The sequence below is a fragment of the Hemitrygon akajei genome, chromosome 9 (assembly GCF_048418815.1).
Source record: "Hemitrygon akajei chromosome 9, sHemAka1.3, whole genome shotgun sequence".
NCBI classification, from domain to species: Eukaryota; Metazoa; Chordata; class Chondrichthyes; order Myliobatiformes; family Dasyatidae; genus Hemitrygon; species Hemitrygon akajei.
The window spans coordinates 153,983,133-154,005,984 of NC_133132.1; the positions used below are offsets into that span (position 1 = coordinate 153,983,133).

The 22,852-nt window shown below is 39.4% G+C and overlaps 1 protein-coding gene and 1 long non-coding RNA gene across 3 annotated transcripts in view; one reads left to right on the top strand and one right to left on the bottom strand.

The window, feature by feature from the left end:
- Positions 1-5,355: 5,355 nt before the first annotated feature.
- On the top strand, positions 5,356-8,610 carry LOC140732838 (uncharacterized). The gene is made up of 2 exons (XR_012100158.1): positions 5,356-5,440; positions 8,425-8,610. It is a non-coding gene; the product is annotated as an uncharacterized lncRNA (long non-coding RNA).
- Positions 8,611-18,424: 9,814 nt separating this feature from the next.
- Positions 18,425-22,852, bottom strand: part of rspo3 (R-spondin 3) — an 89,360-nt gene continuing 84,932 nt past the window's right edge. For both annotated transcript variants that reach the window (XM_073057342.1, XM_073057341.1), the window contains one exon: positions 18,425-19,723. In XM_073057342.1, coding sequence (XP_072913443.1) covers positions 19,533-19,723 — 191 coding nt within the window. In that variant the 3' untranslated portion in view covers positions 18,425-19,532. The remainder of the gene's footprint in view (positions 19,724-22,852) is intronic.

The following is a 22,852-nucleotide window of genomic DNA, read 5'->3' on the forward strand; positions in this document are numbered from 1 at the left end:
GTCTGATCTCAGTATTATTCATTATAGCAACAAACCAGTATCTTTTTTTCTCTGAACAGGTATGTAGAGGCATAAGGTACAAAAAGAGAGCAAATCCATGAAAGCACCTAGCATGTCTTGATCTTATTCAGATCCATAAAATCTGCCCAAGAGGGAAGAAACAGAGTCAAGGGAAAGTCAGCCTGTTGCTGCTCCACCATTCAAAGTCTTGACTGATTATTTGTTCATGAGCTTCTTGACACCTCATCCCAAAATTTTCCATTTTCCTTTCTGTCCAAAACTCTATAGTGTCTAAAATCCAATAGTTCTCAGATTTGAATGTACTCCATAGCCCTCCAAAGTAAAATTCCTTTTTTGACACGTGGGTTGTAAATCTCAAACACCAGAGTTTCTACAGATGCTGGAAATCTTGAGCAGCACACACAAAGTGCTGGAAGAACTCAGCGAGTCGGGCAGGATCTGTGGGAAGCAGGGTGGGGGAACCAAACAGCAATGGATGTTTCGGGCCAACTGCCTTCATCAGGACTGGAAGGGAAGGGGGCAGAAAGCAGAATAAGAAGATGGTGGGGGTGGGGAAGGAGTTCAAGCTGGCAAGTGATGGGTGAGATCATGTGAGGGGGATGATAGGTAGGTTGGGGAGAGGGGGATGAAGTAGGACATTGGCAGGTGATAGGTGAGACCAGGTAAGTGGGAAGGTGGGTGGATGGGGAAGGAGGGAGGAAGTAAGAAGCTGGGAGGGGATAGGAGCAAGAGATAAAGGGATGAAGGGGAAATGATCTAATAAAAGAGGACAATGGACCATGGAATAGAAAAAAAAAGAAAGAGGGAAGGGAGAAATTATTAGCAGTTAGATAAATTGGTGTTCATGGCATCACGTTGGAGGCTACCCTGACGGAATATGAGGTGTTGCTTCTGCACCTTGAGTTTGCCCTCAGCTTGTAAATATCCATCAGTTTACAATCCTGCGTATCAAGAAATTTCTCCTCACTTGAGTCCTAAATATTGTTTTTTGTCTGAAGGATCATTTACAAGTTTCTCACTAAACAAAGCACTCAATTTTTTGTATTCTTCCTACCAAACTCTATAACCTCAAGTTTCCTCGCATTGCCCTTTCGCTTTACTTGTCTATATCTTTTGCAGATTCTGTTACATCCTAAGTTCACTTTCCCACCTAATTTTGTATTTTCAGTTGACTTGTTGAGAGTGACTAAAACTGAGCCAAGTGGAAGTTGTGAATGGGAAATAGAGGTCTTTCCTCACACAACAAACATTCAAGAGATGGAGAGGGAGCAGGAGAAATTCAGCCTCTGACATGGTTTTATACATTAACACAAAGGTGACACAATAAACCATTAACTACAGTTTCAATTGCTATAATCACCTACTTTAACATTTTGAATAGAGTCAAGTATTTTGACAGAATTACATATTTACAGTAATTACACATCCCAGCTAGCAGAACTGCTTTGAATATTCAATCCTGATGTCTGTTCCAAAAGGCTTTGAGTACAAACTGCACTCTGATGAAGGGAGCTGTCTGGCCTGCTGAGTCCCTCCAGCATTTTGTGTCTTCCTTTCTTGATCTCTCGGTCTCCATCTCTGGAGACAGACTATCCACTGACATCTTCTACAAACACACTGACTCCCATAACTGTCTTGACTATATCTCTTTCCACACTGCCCAATGCAAAAATGCCATTCCCTATTCCTGTCTCCGCCGCATCTGCTCCCAGGATGAGGCTTTCTGTTCCAGGACTTCTCAAATGTCCTTTCTTTCAGGATCGTGGTTTCCCTTCTGGCATCATCAAAGAGGCCCTCACCCGCATCGCTTCCACTTCCCGCACTTCAGCCCTTAACCCATCCGCCCATCACCACAACAGGGACAGGGTTCCCCTTGTCCTCACCTTCCACCCCACCAGCCTCCGGATCCAGCATATTATCCTCCGCAACTTCCGCCACCTTCAACAGGACCCCACCACCCAGTACATCTTTCCCTCCCTACCCCTCTCAGCTTTTTGCAGGGATCGTTCCCTCCGTGACTACCTGGTTCACACGTCCCTCCCCAAAGAACTCCCACCTGGCACTTATCCCTGCAAATGCAAATGCTACACCTGTCCCCACACCTCCCCCCTTACCACCATTCCGGGCCCCAGACAGTCCTTCCAGGTGAGGCAACACTTCACCTGCGAGTCTGCTGGAGTTGTCTATTGCATCCGGTGCGGCCTCCTCTACGTCAGCGAGGCCCGATGCAGAATGGGGGACCGCTCCGTCTGTCACAATAGACAGGACCTCCCGGTTGCCACCCACTTCAACTCTGCCTCTCATTCCCATCTAGATATGTCCATACATGGCCTCCTCTACTGCCATGATGAGGCCAAACTCAGGTTGGAGGAGCAACACCTCATCTACCATCTGGGTAGCCTCCAGCCTGGTGGTATGAACATTGAATTCTCCAATTTCCAGTAATTCCTTCCCCCTTCCCCTATCCCAGGTCTCTCTCTGCCTCTCTCCCCTTTCAACTTTCTGCTTCTTTATCTCTACAGTTCTTTCATGCTTATCCCCTCCCCCCTTTATCTTTCCTCTGATTGGTTTTCCACCTGGTGCCTCTAGGCCCTACCCCCTCCCCATCTCTATTACTGGACTCCAGCCCTCTCTTCCGCCCCCCCCCCCCCCCACATTCCTGATGAAGGGTCTCAGCCCGAAACGTTGGCTACTGCTTTCTCACAGATGCTGCCTGACCTGCTGAGTTCTTTCAGCATTGTGTGTGTAGCATTGTGTGTGTAGCATTGTGTGTGTAGCATTGTGTGTGTAGCATTGTGTGTGTAGCATTGTGTGTGTAGCATTGTGTGTGTAGCATTGTGTGTGTAGCATTGTGTGTGTAGCATTGTGTGTGTAGCTTGGATTTCCAGTGTCTGCAGATTTTCTTGTTTTTGACATGCAAAATAAATCTCCTTGGTTGGTCAAACTTCCATTTTGTGGGTGTTCCTCTCTTTTGTTAGTGCTGAAGGATGGCTCTATAAATATACAAATAACCGGAAGGTTTCGTGACAAAAAGCATCTCTCCTGAATTGGGCACTAAGTGGCAGGTATACACTTTTGCTTGGATTTCCAGTATCTGCAGATTTTATCTTTGTGTTAATACATATTTAACAATGTACTAATAGCAGAAATATTCACCTCACAAAGAGAGAATCTGCAGATGCTGGAAATCCAAACAACACACACAAAATGCTGGAGGAACTCAGCAGGCCAGGCAGCATCTATGGAGAAAAGTACATTTGACATTTTAGGCCGAGACCCTTTGGCAGGAAACACTCATCTAATGTCTTTCCCCATGAAGTTTCAATGGGACAAAGTATCAGTTGGGAGTTAAAGTACGTACATCTTTCCTGAATCTGATTCTCATTTTAGTTAATCCATAATTATACCATCTAATCCCATTCACCCTGAATACATCTTCAAAATAAACATGAGAAATCCTGCAGATGTTGGAGATCCAAAGCAAATCACACAAAATTCAGGAGGAACTCAGCAGGTGAGGTAGCATCTATGGGAATGAATAAACAGTCGATGGTTCGGGCCAAGACCCTTTTTCAGGACCAATCAGGACCCTTTAAAATAAATATTGAGGGCTCAAGACTGATTCCTGCAGACAACTAATGAACTAACCATTGTATTCATTCTGTCCATATAGGAACTATCCATTCGTCCCTCCCCACAGATCTCCCTTCTGGCATTTATCCCTGCAAACTTACTGAGTCCATGGTCATTCTCCCTTTAAGAAATACAGACTGGACTTTACAGCTAATTTTCCATTACTTTCCACAAAATAAGAAAACCTTGCTATAACTGTTCATTCCATTATCTAACATACATGTCAAGTTAGCAAAATAGGTTTATGACAGGAAGGATCTGATTGATCCTTACCATGTTTCAATATAGAGATAACAATCACTAATTTTGCTAATTAAGGAAGCAAGAAGTCACCTTTCAGTCTACAAAAGTTTGTATATTTTGTTAAAGAATTTCAAAACCTGCACAAGTTTTGAATCTGATAACTGTGTAAACATAACAAATAATGCCTTTCCTTGGTGGTGGCTGACAAGCACTATTAATAGCCCTTTTAAGTTCAGACAGTGTACATAAATTCAACATCCAAGCAGAAACTGGAACATACTTTTTCCTCAACAATCTGAGTATTGCTTGCCAAAAATCTTTCTCTTCTTTACTAAAATTAGTTGAACTAGGTACACTGCCATGTTTTTGCTAATAATTCTGCTTTTTTCAGAGTTAGTAAATGTAACCACCTCCCCACCATACAAAGCAGGTGATGTATCAAGTTTTCTAACTCCCCCCCCCTATTTTTTTGCATCACACCCCAAACTTCCCAACCCAGATCTCTTTCCAAATGCTATAACAGTACATTCTTCAATATATTTTCTTTGCCCATCTCACTACTTTTCTAACAATATTTGAGCTCTTTTATATTGCATGAAAGATGAATAGGAGTAACACTGCCTAAAAGCTTCATTCCACTCCTCCACAGCTCTCTCACATTCATCCATCCATCAGGGAACAGCTTTTTTTTTTTATTAACTCCCAACAATCTGGGAATTATTTCCTTTGCTGTTGGTTCCAGAGCACAAGGTATTATTACTCAACTCAATATCCTCCTAAACCAAATGATCAGGAAATCTTCATATAAATCTTCAAATACATTTCAATTTGCCTTTTTATAATTCTATTTTTGGGGATAGGAGATCTTTTTAATCAGATACACATCTATTCTCATTGTACAGATGATGGGGAAATGATCGCTCCCCACTATCATAGCATTGTACATTTCCCAGTTACACTCACACTTGCTATATCCTTAGATACTAGTGTAAGGTCCATAGCAGAAATAGTGTTGTTGAACAGATTTATCCTTGTACTCCAACAATCATTCAACCCCACCAAACACTTCTTCCAGAAAGCTTTTTACCACCATCCCATTCACATTTGTGTTGTTGCAAATACACATCATACTATAAGCATTAAAATCACATGTAATGTGACCTTTATTCCCTATTTCCACCCACACTTACCATTAATTTTTTTAGATACAGTAGAGACAAGGTCCTTCTGCTTGATCTTGTCTGCATGCTTTTATGCAGTGAGTTGCTGCCACATGATTGGCTAATTAGATTAGCATGAAAAAGCAGGTGTACAGGTGTATCAATTAAAGTGGCCAATGACTGTGTACCAGCTCAAACAATTATCTCTAGTCTGCTGCCTAATGAGTTTTAGTAAATGTCATGGGATCTAATTAGAGCTATTAGTGAAATTTATGCCAGCTGTCACTTGCAGCAGTTACTCTGTGGCCCAGGAAGGGCTTAAGGGCTAAACTCTCAGTGGATTGTAAGAACAATTACTGATGTGTTCCCTTGATATTGGAAAGGTATGCAGAAATTCAGTCTGTTGCACTGTGTAGTTGTGCATGACTGGGATACTTCTAGGGATGTTGTATTGACAATTTATTGTGCTTTAATGTGCTCTTGTCTGGATTATGGTTGTATGATTTATGGAGAGGCAGCTCATTCAGTTTTATGTAGGTTAGATACTCTACAGGCCAGTGCACTTAGAATCAGTAGTGGAGCATTGTAGTCCAAACCTAGAGATGCATTGGAGGTTGAACTATTTGAAATGCCTCTCAACCCGCAGAGAGAAAAATTGAGCCTTGTATTCTAGACTTCCTTAGTAGGGTGAGGGGTGTTCCATTTGACATATTCTGTTTTAATGGACTGTTAGGAATATGCTTAGCAGTGTTGGTAAATGTTATGGGGGAGTAATTAGAGAATACTGTATGTGTGTGAGTCTGGTCTTGGGAATTTGTGAATTAGCCCAACTGTGGCCTGTCCAGGTGTTCCAATGTGAAAGTCTCCAGTTGTAGGAAAAGGTAGAACGTTACTGGAGGATATCCAGGGTCTTGTGGGTGGTGTGAGGGTGTCTGGCCATTCATGGCAGTGGGATTGTTTTCCTTTCTGCCTATCTTTACAGATGGTTCTAACGACCCAGTTGGTAACCGGGTGGTCTCAGGGATATTTATTCCCTGGTTTAATGTTGAGGAAAAGGAAAGTCTGACCAGTGGGTTGTCCATCTGTACAGCAGAATTTATGGCCATTATCATTAGCCTGCAATGGATTGAACAAGTTAAGCCATTCAGAGTCATGATCTGCTTGGACTTTGCCTCAGTACTGCAGAGGTTGGAATTGAAGCCTTTGAGGAGACCTGATCTGTTGATGGAAGTGTGCTATAATCTGTATGTTTTGGAGAGGGTGGGAATAGTAGAACAGTTTTGTTGGGTACCTCTACATGTGGGTGTACAGTATCAGATAATGAATGTGCAGATGTTATAGCAACACGGGCACTATCTAAGTGAGGTGGATATTATAGTCAGTATAGGAAAGTATGAAGCCAAACCTTGTATTAGGTTGGCTGCAACTGGGAAATGGCTGAAATTGTCAGACCGGGAGTTGGTATTACAATTTGTTTCCATTGACCCAGTGGGGTGCCTCTTGGGAAAGAATGGGAGGGAAGATTTGTGGTTGGTGAGACTGAAGTTTGGATGTAGGGGTTTGCAGTCCACTTTGGCACTTCTTGGTAAGAATGGGAATGGGTGGTGTCATTTTTGTAAGGTCCCAGAGATGGTGGATCATGGTGTGCCATAGATATTTGTTGGAACATGGGAAGATGTTTGGGCATGTTATTGGGTAGATCTGTGATGCCTAGTTTGCAGGATATTCTGGCACCTGAGGCAGGGGTGGTTAAGTCGTGTAGGGCATCGGTGAACTCTTTGATTAAAAGAGTTTGGGAGGTAGGATCTGATCCCCATCATGGCTTCCTTCATACTCCATTACAGCAGGTGGCAGTAATGCACCTTTCTGATGCATGTCAGCTGCCATTAGCACAAAAGAAGAAAAATACAATCTGTTGTTTCGTCAGTGGAAAAATAACAGAAGCATTGAGCACAAAGCTAGAGGACTGGTTTTAGTCTCATTTTCTGGTCTGTACAGTTTTTGTTCTACACCTGTGAATCCCTGTGTAACTCACTTAAATTGCATTTTGCCTCATAACTAAGACCTATGTATGAGCCTTTGTACAATGCATTAGAACATAGAAATCTACAGCGCATTACAGGCCCTTTGGCCCACAATTTTGTGCTGACCATGTAACTTAATCTAGAAACTACCTAAAATTTCACTACTGCATAGCCCTATATTTTTCTATGCTCTGTGTACCTATCTGGGAGTCTCTTAAAAGACCCTCTTGCACCTGCCTTTACCACATCTCTGGCAACGAATTCCATGCACCCACCACTCTCTGTGCGGAAAAACTTACCCCTGACATTCCCTTTGTACCTACTTCCAAGCACCTTAAAACTAAGCCCCCTCGTGTTAGCCATTTCAGCCCGGGGGGAAAGCCTCTGGCTGTCCAGAAGATCAATACACCTCATCTTATACATCTCTATCAGGTCACAATTGTAGCAAGTTCTCACATTTTCAGAAGTGGGATGAGGAAAAGTTGTTGGAAAGAAGGCTGCAAAACAAGCAAACAGCTTTGCTTTGAAGGCTACAGCTTCTGAGGTGAAAAATGTTTCAAGTTATTTAATGTTAAAATCTTGTAACAATTACTGATCTAACTCGGACAAGATGAAAGTAGTAGTACCTATTATTTGAATTGACAGGATTTTGTTTAAGAGAGGAGACATTTCTACTTTAAAACAGCATAATGAATGCACCATATTGTTTACAATATTTCATTTTAGGCACCGTTACAGGTTTTACATGAACTATGCTCTCATACATGATTAAATTCTATTGCTTGGATAGTTAAGAGTAATTTGTAACATTGCTTTTGATTCATCTCTGAAACAAAAAGAGCAATTGAGAATTGATAAGTTTTATAATACAATTTACTATAATAATAATAATAATAATAATATACTGTATACCCTCCAAAATTGACCCACACTTTTAACAAAAGCAGCTTGCATTATTCAACAAGGATCTCATAAAAGTAAAACACATAATCACTGATTTTGTGTGTGCATTACTTTCAGTTTCATAAAATAAGCTCATTTAGTGTCAGGTAGATGACAGTGCCCTGCTATTATAATGATAATTTTTAATTTAATAAATGGCCATGAATGCATTGAGCAACTCCTGTATTTTAATTATATTTTTCTGAATCAAGTAATATGTTTAAAATGGTACTAATAAGGAAACTACTGAAGATGAAACTCAAGATGAAAATGTATTTAATTACAAAGAAAGACTATATCATGATTGCATAGAGGCAGTTGTTTGATGTGCTTTGCAATGAGACTGGATCAGAAAGAGGAATTATGGATCAGTAAGTGTCCATTCATTGTTTTATCCACAGCATGGACCTGGTAGGCTGATGGTTCTGTTTCTGTACTGAGAGACTGTGAAAGGTAATCAGCAACATCTTCCAGGACATACCTGGCCACCAGAAGTGCAAGTATTATAGAATACCAGAGAGAGATTTCAAGCTTGGTCACCTGCAGTAATGTGCTGGCCAGACTTAATAAACTCAGGAATTAATCAATCATGTCCATGATCTTTTTTTAAAATTTATTTTTGATTATTTGGGGGCAGCACAGTAGCGTAGTGGTTAGCACAACACTTTGCAGTACAGGTGATCTGGGTTCAATACCCACTGCTGCCTGTGAGGAGACTGTATGATTGCACGCGTTTCTTCTGGGTGTTCCGGTTTCCCCGTCAGTCCAAAGATGTACTGGTTGGTAGGTTAATATGTCATTGTAAATTGTCCTGTGATTAGACGAGGATTAAATTGGGGGTTGCTGGGAGGTGCAGCTCAGGGCTGAAAGGGGCCTTGTAACTCAATAAATAGGTAAATAACTTTTGATGTCCAGACTTTCAAAGACATGCATTGTATCTTACCCCATTTGTCCCTTCTGTGTTCTGTATTTTCCTTTGAACTGTTAAATATCTAAACCTTTTCTGCTTCTGATCAAAAAAAAATTGAGACCTGAAACCTGTTTCGACCTACTGAAACAAAGCATCTCCTCTGTTTTATTTTTAATTTTTTTTCATGTAGTACCCCACAACAATAAATGGCTGGCTAGATGGAATGAAGTTGCAGCTCCATGAAAAACATGGAGTATTTACAGTAACTCTCAACTCTCATTAATCCATATCTGGGAAAAAAACACACACAAGATGCTGGAGGAACTCACTGGGTCAGGCAGCATCTATAACGAGATGACATTTCAAGTCAAGATCAGGCACTGGCCCTCAGTGTCAGAAACAGATTTAATATCACTGGCAGCTGTAGTTTTGTTGTTTTGCAGCAGAGGTACATTGCAATACATAATAAAAATTTAAAAAATATATTTAATAATTAAATAGTGTAAAAGGAGAGCAAACAAAATTAGTGAGGTGGTGTACATGGGTCAATGTCATTCAGAGATCTGATGGAGGGGAAAAGCTGTTCCTGAATCAATGAGTGTGTGCTTTCAGGCTTCTGTACTGTTTTTTTTGAGGCATCACCTTCTAAAGATGTCCTCATTGCTGAGGAAGCTAGTGCTAGTGATGAAGCTGGCTGAGTTTACGACGTTTCTGCAGGCTTCTCTGATCCTGTGTGGTGGCCCCCCATACCACACGGCAATGCAACCAGTCGGAATGCTCTCTACGATAAATTTGTAAGAGTATTTGGTGACATACCAGGTCTCCTCAAAACTCCCAATGAAAGTTTCTGCTTCTTTGTAATTGCAACGAATAAGTTGGATTGAGGATAGATCTTCAGAGATGTTGACATCCAGGAACTTAAAAACTGCTCACCTTTTCTATTGCTGTTCCCTCAATGAGGAGTGCTGTCTTTTCCCTCAACTTCCCCGTCCTGAAGTCCACAATCAATTCCTTGGTCTTACTTACATTGAGTGCAAGGTTGTTGTTGCAACACCACTCAACCAGGCTGACCTATCTCACTGCCTCCACTTCACCACCTGAACCTCTGCCAACAAAAGTATGTCATCAGCAAATTTATAGATGGTTGAGCTGTGTCTAGCCACACACTGCCATGGGTGTAGAGAGAGCAGAGCAGTGGGCTAAGCAGACATCCTTGAGGTGCATCAGTGTTGATTGTCAACTAGGAGATGTTATTTCTGATTTGCACTGAATATGGTCTCCTGATGAGGTCAAAGATCCAGTTGCAGAGGGAGGCACAGAGGATCAGGTATTGGGGCTTGTTGATTAGTACTGATCTTATGATGGTGTTGAATGCTGAACTGTAATCAATAAACAGCAGCCTGATGTAGATATTGCATTGCTACCATATTTATCATGTAAGCAGAGGAAAAACTAAGACAACTGATTATATAATAAAATTTCACCATCTGACTAGGAGTCTGGCCCTATTTAATTGTGATGGTTTTATGTAGGAAGTAGTGTCCAAAGATTCAATGTCTATTTAGGAATCAGATGGCAGAGGGGAAGAAGCTGTTCCTGAATTGCTGAGTGTGTGCCTTCAGGCTTCTGTATCTCCCACCTGATGGTAACAGTGAGAAAAGGGCATGCCCTGGGTGCTGGGGGTCCTTAATGGAAGCTGCCTTTCTGAGACACCACTCCCTAAAGATGTCCTGGGTACTTTGAATTAAATTGACTTTATTTCTGACATCCTTCACATACATGAGGAATAAATATCTTTACTTTGTAGGATAGTGCCCAAGATTGAGCTGACTAGATTCACAACCTCTGCAGCTTCTTTCGGTCCTGTGCAGTAGCCCCTCCATACTAGACAGTGATGCAGCCTGTCAGAATGCTCTCCACAGTACAACTATAGAAGTTTTTGATTGTATTTGTTGACATGTCAAATCTCTTCATTCATAGTCTATCCGATTCTGCTTTGCCTGGAAAGTCACTAAAATATCACAAGATGATTCTTTGAAGAAACCATGGTTATTGTTGAATGTACTGCTAGGACATGTGCAATACCAGGTATGCGCTGTTGTGGAGCCGACAGCTTAGCATACACTTTAAGTTGCAATGCTGACACCTGGTGGCAGTGTTGCCTTACAGTATTCAGTCCTAAAGAGGATGACCATCATTGGAGCACAGACCAGAATCGGAATCAAAACACAAAAATACAACTGCAGATGCTGTGGATCAAAGAATACGTACACAACGCTGGAAGAATCGGAGTCAGTTTTACTATCACTGACATGCATTCAAAGCCCACTTTATTGGGTACCTCCTGTACCTAATGCTCATGGTCTGCTGCTGCTGTAGCCTAGCCCACCCACTTCAAAGTTTGACGTGCTGTGCTTTCAGAGAAGCTCTTCTGCACACCACATTTGTATTGCGTGGTTATGTTACTTACTGTCGCCTTCCTGTCAGCTTGAACCAGTCTGGCCGTTCTCCTCTGACCTCTCTCATTAACAAGGCGTTTTTGCTCACAGAACTGCAGCTCACCAGGTGTTTTTTTTCCCCACAGTATTCTCTGCAAACTCTAGAGCCTGTTGTCACTGGATGTATGTCATGAAATGTTGTTTTGTGACAGTGGTACAGTTTCTTACATAAAATATAATAAGAAATTAAATAGAGAACAAAAATAGCATTCATGGGTTGATTGTTTAGAAATTTGAAGGCGAAGAGGAAGAAGCTGTTCCTAAAATATTGGGTGTGTGTCTTCAGAGCCCTGTCCCTTCTCTCTGATGGTAGTAATGAGGAGAGGGGCTATCCTGTGTGGTAGGGGTCCTTGGTGCCTTTTGGAGACATCACCTTTTGAAGATGACCTTGATGGTGGGAACTCCACTCTGACTGTGGTCTTCTGATGAGGAAGTCAAGGATCCAGTTGCAGAGGAAGGTTGGTGAGTTAGCATTTGCATGCATGAGTCTGAAAAAGCCACACAGTGTTGTGCCACCATAAAGCAAGTTTTCATTTTTTTTGCAATACCTTTTACGGCAGATTTGTTGCATTAAATTAGGGAGATGGAACCAAGTCTTATAAATTAGTCAGTTCCTAATCTGTAGAAGAAACTTCAGGTATTCTTTTCTAGTCACATGTGAATGACTTCTTTGACTCAATTCACTTACAGTAAGTATTTGAGATGCATTTCCCAAAGCATTTCATGGTGTCTGCCCTTCTAAAATGAGATTAATATTTGTAGATTTGTTAAGGATTTAATTCTAAAATATTTTGAAAAGTAGATTGATCCTTTTCAGTATTAACCATATAACAATAACAGCACGGAAACAGGCCATCTCGGCCCTTCTAGTCTGTGCCGAACACTTACACTCACCTAGTGCCACTGACCCGCACTCAGCCCATAACCCTCCATTCCTTTCCTGCCCATATACCTATCCAATTTTACTTTAAATGACAATACCGAACCTGCCTCTACCACTTCTACTGGAAGCTCATTCCACACAGTTACCACTCTCTGAGTAAAGAAATTCCCCCTTGTTACCCTTAAACTTTTGCCCCCTAACTCTCCACTCATGTCCTCTTGTTTGAATCTTCCCTACTCTCAATGGAAAAAGCCTATCCACGTCAACTCGATCTATCCCCCTCATAACTTTAAATACCTCTATCAAGTCCCCCCCCTCAACCTTCTATGCTCCAAAGAATAAAGACCTAACTTGTTCAACCTTTCCCTGTAACTTAGGTGCTGAAACCCAAGTAACATTCTAGTAAATCTTCTCTGTACTCTCTCTATTTTGTTGTTATTATTTAATTCTGTTCTCTAATGCCTTGTGTGAATTTAGCAATTTAAGATTAGGTTGCATTGGAAAATTTCTACAGATGTTCTGTGGAGAGCATTCTGACTGCATCGCTGTCTGATGTGAGGGGGACTACTGCACGGCATCGAAGTACGCTGCAGCATTGTAAAATTACCGTAGATTTCGCACTACAGAGCGCACCTGATTAAAAGCCGCTGGCTCTAATTTTAGAAAGAAAATCAATTTTGTACTTGTACAGGCCGCACCAGATTTTAGGCCGCAGGTGTCCCACGTTGTAATATGAGATATTTACACAGAAAGATATTACACGTGAGGATTTTTTAACTTTGAATTAAATCCATATGGTAACAAACAAATACATATTGCAAATGCTTTTTTTCGAACCGTGCCTGTAATACGGCTACTTTTAAATATACATACGTATCGGTAACACACACATTACGTTGCATATACATTCCAATATCTCCTAGCGACTGGTAAAAATATATATACTGCAGCCTACCAGGAAAAGTTATTGATCGCCTTTAACTTAAAAGCAGCGTTTTGGCTCCGCCGCTTCCTCCCCCCACCTTCCCGTTTATCGCAAACCAGTATTTCCCACAAGACGCGGCGAAACCAGATGTGACGTCTAGCATTCCGGGCTGTATTACAGAAAACATACTAACAAATGAATTACTAAGCGAAAATATTATAAACTAAATAACTGCCATAAAGGCAGCACAATGCTTTTCTTCGAGTGTTTTCCATGTTGATGAGGGTGAGTACAAATGACTGATTTACAATAATTTAATTGTGAAAGTGCGCTTGATTTATCGTACAATTTCATTGGACCTCTGTGAACTACTCATCAATTTTATTGGTCTACTGTTACGAGGCAAAATGTTTTTGGCGGCATGAAAAAAAATCATGCATTAGCCGCACCGTAGTAAAGGCCGCAGTGTTCAAAGCTGATCAAAATGTGGGGAAAAAATAGTGGCTTAAAATCCGGAATCTACGGTAGTCAGCTCCATCATGGGTATGAGCTGCCACCATATCCTGTTTAGGGAGCTGTGCCTCAGAAAGGTGGTGTTCATCATTAAGGACCCCCACCACCCAGGGCATGCCGTCTTCTCATTGTTACCGTCAGGAAGGAGATACAGAAGTCTGAAGGCCCACTCAGTGATTCAGGACCAGCTTCTTCCCTCTGCCATCCGATTTCTAAATGGATATTGAACCCATGAACACTACCTCATTGCTCTTTTTAATATTTGTTTTTGCACTACTTATTTAACAATTTAATATACATTGACTAATTCACAGCTTTTTCTATATCATGTATTCCATTGTACTGCTGCCACTAAGTTAACAAATTTCGTGACGTGTGTCGGTGATATTAAACATGATTCTGATTCTTGTTCTTTCTTTATATGGTATATCCCCAATAATTTTCATTAATTGCCACTGCACCACCAGCCGATGCTAAAAGCACATACTGTACCAAATCCACAATTTTTTCCATTACAAATACAAAGGCAACAAGTGCAAGGTAACATCGCCTCCTACAGGTTCCCATCTGAATGGCACCATCTTATCTGAATGCAGTTATTTCACTAATCCTTATTGGTGCTGTTTTTGAATCCTGGAACACTCTCCTGATAACATTTTGGGATTGTCTTTGCCTGAAAGACTGCAGTATTCACTACCACACTCTCAATGGAAATTATGGTGGGCATTAAATGTTGGTGACCTTGATATCAATTTCATAAAATCCTTACTTCCTGTGTGGTTTTTCAAATTTCCAGGATTGGTGCCAAATTTCTATGCTAAATTTTAGATAACTGTCCTGAATTCACGTACTGTATATTAGGGCATTATAACTCTGTTTCCATTGCATCATTAGGAGAATTGCCTTGGGTACTATTTGAGATCTGCACTGAATGCAAAGCACCATTTTAAGACAATGTAAAGCAACATGTTCAATGTATTAAAATATTTGCTTAAACACTATAGAGCATATAAAGTGCTACAGAATTTTAACTACTATTGTAACTTAAGAAATGAAACAGTCAATTCACATGATCAGGCTCCCTTGGGCAGCAAATCGAAAATGTGAAGATATTCTGTTTTTGTAATGCTAATCAGGACATTGGGGATAGCTACCATGCTAACATCCAAGATAGCAAGATAACATTCAAGGTATTATGTGTTTATGCACATAGTAGACAAAGCATAGGTCACAGATCAAACAGTATCTATGTTAATCCAGCACTACCTCAGCAATGCAGCCAAAAATCACACCAAATATTAGTGTTCAGGTCACTGCTGTGGCACCTGAGTTATCCTATGCTGCAAAATATTTTTTAAGAACTTTATAGGATAGATGCATGTTGCATGTTAATAATTTTCATTAATAATAAATGGAAGTAAATTTTTAAAGTGTTGTAAGCATATGTCACTTTTTTACATAGGGTTATTGAAGCTGAGATTATAACACCATTTATAACGCAAATGAATAATGAGCAGATGATATGGGGAAGGGCAACAGATGAAAATTGAACTATATTCACTGAAACAGTAGAAGGAGCACAACCTGGGCTAGCTAGCCTCCATTGTATACTCTGAAATTAATAAGTATGAAACTTCAATAGTAAAATTTAACAAACACCAAGGGCATTAATGGAGAATGCATTTTTTTTATATAGAGGCAGATAACATGGTGGAACTAATTTAGGATTGGATTTAGAATGTTATATTAAAGGTTAGATAAGAAACTTTACTCAAATTTGGTGGTGGGGAGAAACATTAAAAGCATGTTAAGATTTGACAAAATCAAAAATAAAATTAAATTGGTTATTATTGTAGGTAAAAGATCAGAGAAAATGAGAGATTTTTCAATATGAATGGAATTGACTTTATTACTTACATCCTTCATATACATGAGTAAAAAGCTTTATGTTAGGTCTCCGTCTAAATGTGCAATGTACAATTATAGTAATTTATAACACAGAAAATAGTATGTACAATAGGACAGTCAATATAACATGGAAATAAGAATCTGTCCCAGAGCCTGTTGGTCCTGGCTTTTATGCTGCGGTACTGTTTCCCGGATGGTAGCAGCTGGAACAGTTTGTGGTTGGGGTGACTCGAGTCTCCAATGATCCTCTGGGTCCTTTTTACACACCTGTCTTTGTAAATGTCCTGAATAGTGGGAAGTTCACATCAACAGATGTGCTGGGCTGTTTGCACCACTCTCTGCAGAGTCCTGTGATTGAAGGAAATACAGTTCTCATACCAGGCAGTGATGCAGCCAGTCAGGAGGCTCTCAATCGTGCCCCTGTAGAAAGTTTTTAGGATTTGGGAGCCCATACCTAACTTCTTCAACTGTCTGATGTGAAAGAGGCACTGTTGTGCTTTTTCACCACACAACAGACCATGTGGGATCCTCAGTGATGCGTGTGCTGAGGAACTTAAAGTTGTTTACTCTCTCAACCCCAAATCCATTGATGTCAATTGGGGTTAGCCTGTCTCCATTCCTCCTGTAGTCCAGAACCAGCTCCTTTGTTTTTGCCACATTGTGGGAGAGGTTGTTTCCTTGATACCACTGTGTCAGGGTGAAGACTTCTTCTCTGTAGGCTGCCACATTATTATTTGTTTGGTAACAAACTGAGGTAATTGCCAAGTAAGAAGAAAGAAACAAATTGTAAATTTTATTTTATAGAGGTTTCTTGAAACATTGTTTGGATTTCTTTCCTCCTTTATTCTTAAGCACAGATTGCAATAAATAACAAAATCTGCATCAGCCATACAAATGTATCAATTCAGCTACATACTAGAAGGATGAAAATAACATTCTTTTCTGACCTGCTCCACAAGAAATCTTCATGGAAACTTTTAATGGAAGTCATGGTTATATAAACATATGAATTGTGAATGGCGCAAAATAAGTGTCCTAAAATAGATTTAAGGTAAATGATAAAAGTAGATTTAAATGTTTAAAATAAAATAATAAAATATTAAAGGCACACTTTTTCTAGATAAAAAGGAAGCATGGGAGATAATGATAAAAATAAAACAAGTTTAAATGAGACAGTAATCCTACATTTTGTGGAAAACTCAATGTTTAAATCAGTGGTGATACTTGGTAAATTAAGTACTCAAAATCTAATAATTCTGGTCTGGTCTAGCTGATAGCTGGTAAGGGACCCAGGTATATGTGACCATATACTTTAGTACGTTTACTCTTTAACTTTAGTAGGATAGTTAATGCTCCTTTGTATGGACATGTGTTTGTGGCTGTGTGCACCTGCCTGTCTATATGGTTGTTTGAGATTTACATGTGAGAGACAGAGATCTTCTATATATGTTTTGAACAAAATTGATGTCGGACTAGATTTTGTTTTGGATAGAGTCACTCGTGCATAAGTGAAGACTTGCCCCTTGAAGATGAGATATTTGGGAGCTGATGTAACCGTGCTGATGTAATCGTACTGACGTTTGTGGTTGAAGTGAAAAAACTAAAATCAAGAAGAATTTTTTCACCACTGTGCAGTATACTTAAGCAAATAACTTCTGGATTAAGAAACATCTATTTTATTGAATTAAAATAATCTATTTATTTCTTGTAATAAAAATATATATAGGAGAGAATGGAGAAAATTGGCCATCTCTCTTATTTCATGGTGAAAGTTTATGGTTTGCTTCTTTTTAGCAATGTTAAGGTGTTGACAGTTTTTCCATTAAATTCAGTGGATGGGATCAACCAGCATCTCCAAGTCTTAGTTCCCTTTTTTTTTGTAAAACAAGAATTTAAAAAACACATTGATTATCGTTTGGTAATTTTGTTCCCCATCAATGTTTTAGCTGTACATAGAATGCTGTCTTTTCCCCATACTCCATTGGAAACTGTAAAAGTGAGATATATTCATATGAGAATGACATGGTACATTGCTGTATTAGAAATAAATGATTCATTAGTTGATATAAAATGATTCTGTTGATATTTAAAATACTTTCATTTAAAGCAGCATCTCAGAATTTCATATTAAAACAGCAATGTTATCAATATTAATACAATGTGTTTTCAACTGAGAAATAAACATCTGCAGTTAATTGTCATGGATTATTTCAAAACATTGATTATTTTCCTTTATAATTTTGATTTGTGTTTTTCTATTTTTTCAGTTAAAAACAAAATGCCAATTGAGAAAAGGCTGAAATACACAAACAAAACAATATTGGCAAATACGTGCATTCTACTTGGCTTTTAAAAATCCTCACTGGGAATCGTTACAGTGGATTCTGATTAATTAGATGATTGGTTAATTGGGGCAGCCACTTACTTGGGACAATTAGATCAAAAACTAATTGAGAAACTAGCTGGGATTCCCTTTGTTTATTTGGGGTACTATGTCGCCTAATTGGGACAGGAGACAGTGCACGTCAGTCACATGTTCTTGTGCTGGCCATTAGATGCTACACCGTTCTTAGAGTAAACAGTCTATAAGCAGCTTAATTGTGTGTGCTCGAGCTATGTTATCTATTTGGGCTTATGGACACCCATTCGAGAAGCAGGGAATTTTAATAATTTTCTTTTTGACTTCAAAAAATCTTCACATCCTTGCCAGGTCACTCTGAAAAGATTTGGCATTAGCCAAAAAAAAATTACCCTAGTTACCTGCAATGATTTATTTTAATTTACAGCAAATAAAAGAACCTGGCAGCATACACTAGTTGAATTCCTCCGTCAATAACTATTACAAACTAATACATAATTTTGTAGTACTGCAGTAGTATTTGTAGTGTTTAATTTGTTCTGTATTTCAGTTAAAGACATTTTTTAACTCAGTTAAACAGTGATTTGTCTTTTTATACCTTATTACGTCTTCATGAAACTTTGGCTAATTGGGGCAGCTGCTTAATTGGGCCAAATTTGGTCCTGATGTGTCCCAATTACCGTAACTGGAATCCACTGTAGTTAGATCAGCGTGATGAACACTTATGTTCATCTACATGCTCCCAAAGCACATGCAATAAACTAGTAAATAAATAATAAATCCCCAAAATATATGCTGCAATGCTACATATAGAAAGTATTCCACATCATGAACATATACTCTGAGGACTCAGTACAGGAAATATATTTTTTTATTTGAAATACAGGTGCTTTTAAGCAGTTTAGTGGCATCTGTTGACAACAAAGACACTTGCTTAGGTGTGTCCACTGTTTCTTACAGAGGTCATAAACAAACTTAAAAACAATATTTTAAAAGAAAAGTAACAGTTGGTTTTCTGGGCTTCAAATGACATTTATTACATTCCTCTATATTACAAGGCAGCAATCTGTTAATAATTAAAAGAAAAAAAAACAGTATCCTGTTGTCATTTTATACAGAAACCAGTACATGCACATCTGCATATCACATTTGATGAGGAGCCTCCAGCGCAGAAGCTAAAGATTATCTCTTAAATGTAATAGTTTTTCTCAGCATAATTGGCTGTTTTTTTAACCCTTAAAGGGCTAGTCATGATATTTGTTGTGCTAATCATCTGGAGTTCTAATTTATTTCGCAGGGCAGAGGTTAATTATGGATAATATTGTATAAACTTAAGTATATCTACACTTTCAGCTTCAACTGTAGTCCTTGAAATGATTAGCAATGTCCACAAAGACCAGGAATATGGATTAGAAATAGGAGTCCAGCGATGGATCCATAATACAGTGCACCTCTATAGGTTAGCTTGTTAATACATAGCAGCATCAGAAATCTCTCAGTAACCAGGTGAGGTTTATGGAACAGTGCTCACGGTTGTGTGGACCTGTTTCTTATTCGGCCCCCTCCTCCTTTTGTTTTCAGGTCTTTCTTTCCTTACTCGTCCTTCTTTATTTCTTTTATTTTCTTTGCCTCTTCTGCTACCTTTGCCTTGTTTGTCTTGTGTCATTTCTTTCTCTGGTTTCTTTAGCTCTTTACCCTTATTTCCTAAAATAAAAGTGCATGGATTAGTATTGAAAGAGGGAATTCATGATCCATACATCCTGTTATCAAACCATTAAGAAACTGCTCTATTAACATCATGAAGAAAGAATGCATTTAGAGAGCATGAAATTTTACATGAACACATAATAAATTGAAGTGGTACAGGGTTTCTATACAATTTTGTGATGTCAATCAAAGAGATTCTGGCTTTACATTCTACCTCTTTTTCACCTTCCCACACTATCTCCAACTCTTCTCATTCCATTCATATTAAATAAAAAGTCTATCAATTCTCTAGCTTGAAAATTTAAGAGACATCAAAAGATTCACAAACACAAAGAAGTCTGCAGGTTCTGGAAATCCACACAGTAACACACACAAACTGCTGGAGGACTCAGCGGGTCAGGCAGCAACTATAGAAATGAATAGATAGTCTATGTTTCGGGCTAAGATTCTCCTTCTTTGTCAGCTGTTTATTCATCTCCATAGATGCTGCCTGACCTGCTGAGTTCCTCCAGCATTTTGTGTGTGTTGCTGAAGATTCACAATCCTTTCAGTGGAGGAAGACTATTTCATCTCAAAACTAACCAGGTTTAATGTGATAAATGTATTTGTTTGGGTTCAGAGACAGTTATTGAGTCAAATGGATTAAGGAGACACCATTTAAATGAGGCTTTTGGGGGGGGGGGGAACGTGAAATCACCTTCACACAATTTAAGTATTGAATGGGCTCAGCCACTGAACAACATAACTAATTAGAAAGTATATTAACAAATGGGCAATTTAACATTATTTTCAACATCCTAAGTAAGTAACTTGTTACATTCTCCCTGGTTTACAATTATTATTGATTGTAGTCTTCTGGTGGTTGGATCAAGAACTGCGACAGAAATGGCTTTAGTCCATTTCTAATAAGCTAATGCTTATGCTTCTTCAAGGATGGAAGATATGCAAGAGAGTAATTAACAACAAATATTCACACTTTCTGCTGAAATGAAACTTTTTTTGTGTTGTAAGACAATTGTTTGCAAATGTAATTCATATGTTGTGCAAATTAGCAGCTGTCTGGTCATTTTAATAAAAAAATATGAATTTTAACCCATGTCCCACGGTAAAGAAACCAAAATACCTTGATAATTACTCAACAATGAAGGAAACTCAGACATAGCTAGTTATTGTTTGACATTTTTGTATAATGATGATATTACATTTCACAGCTGCACGACAGAAAAAGGGGAAGAAATGCCAAACACAATGAGTGGCGCATCCTGAGGCCCTCGGGTGGGATTTGGCATTTCTTAGTCATTAATGATAAAAGGACCCGGAGATCATTGCACTTCTGACTTTTAGCATACTGCAAACTATTTAGAACAGTCAAGATAAAGGGGAAGGTTTATAGTCATAGCCGATATGTCCTTGTCCTCCATTTGAATCTTATCAGCAGCTTCCTTTTTCCTTTCTTCCTTTCCATTTCCATTCTGTCTCCTCAAACTATTTCTCCATCAGAGTTATTGTGAAACAGCTACAAATTCCTGCAACATTTCAATACTGCTTCCATTCTGTGGCTCAAAGCTTATTTTTGCACAGCTGTACCAGTGAATAAACTATCAGAAATGCTCCAAGAAGCACCAAGAGCATAACCAAATGAAGGCCGCAGTTTGCACAAGAAAAGCGCATGTGTGTTTGGAGTCAGATGCCCAATAACCAGCCTCCCACCATTCCAGTGTTCTTCTCCATAAGATATAGGAGCAAATTAGGCCATTCAGCCCATCAAGTCTGCTCTGCCATTCCATCATGACTGTTTTATTATCCCTCTCAACTCCAATCTCCTGCCTTCTCCCTGTAACTTTGATGCCTTTATTAGTCAAGAACTTATTGGCCAATTCGTTGGGTAAATATACCCAATGTCTTGGCCACCACAGCTGTCTGTGGCAATGAATTCCACAGATTCACCACCCTAAAGAAATTCCTCCTCATTTCTATTCTAAGGGGACATCCTTCTATTCTGAGGCAGTGCCACCTGGTCATAGGCTCGTCCAGTGGATCCTCTCCACATCCACTCTCTTCAGGCCTTTCAATATTCAATAGGTTTCAATGAGATCATGTGTTCCTCACGACGTGTTATTTCTCATGGAGATCTAATTTTCAAGTGTGAGTCTATTCGATCACACAGAAGGAAAGCTGGTATTACTGAAATCAGAGAGCTGATGAAAGTATCTCATTCCACCTTAAATGTGAAATGAAGAAATGGGAGTCGGCCATTCTGACCTTCAGTAATATTCTGGTATTTAATTACAGCATGATTTACTTTGGTTTGGTAATCCTTGCAACTTTTTGTCATAAAAAGACTTGTAATCTCTGTTTCGAATTTCCAATTTGATTCTTAGTCATAGCAAGAGGGAATTTCTGATTATGTATGTAGTGACATTAGACTTGGCCACAATGTTTCTGGGCTAGAGTTGAGGGAAATCAGCCAAATTTCTTGCTCAAGAGGATAGCACTTTGTCTAAATTCCCTTTTCAGTCTGTTCAGTTATTGTAATTTACTGGAGCAGACTCGGTGAACATTTGCCCTCTCCTCCTTTGTCTTCATTGAATTATTTCAAAAACCCTCTATTATGATCAGAAGTTGCCAGAAGCTAGTAACTTCAGTCATCGTATTAATGGTCAGGTGCTTATTGGCATCTGAAATCCTCCCGTGCTCAGAGTACAGAGATTGGTTTGATAGTATCTATTAATTCTACAACATTGTAATTAACATTTTCACTCATTTAAATGTCATTTTCAGTTTATTGCACTCTTTCCTCATTGTTCATCCTTTCTATGATTTGTATGATTATCCTTTTCCATATCCTATCTGCAATCCCTGTAACACACAAAATGCTGGAGATCTCAGCAGGCCAAGCAGCACCAATGGAAAAGAGCACAGTCGACGTTTTGGGCCAAAACCCCTCAGCAGGGCTGGACCAAACAAAAGATGAGGAATAGATTTAAAAGGTGGGAGGAGGGAATGGAGAAGCACAAGGTAATAGGTGAAAATAGGGGGGTGGGGGGGTGAAGTAAAGAGCTGGGAAGTTGATTGGAGAAAGAGATACAGGGCTGAAGAAGGGGGAATCTAATAGGAGAGGACAGA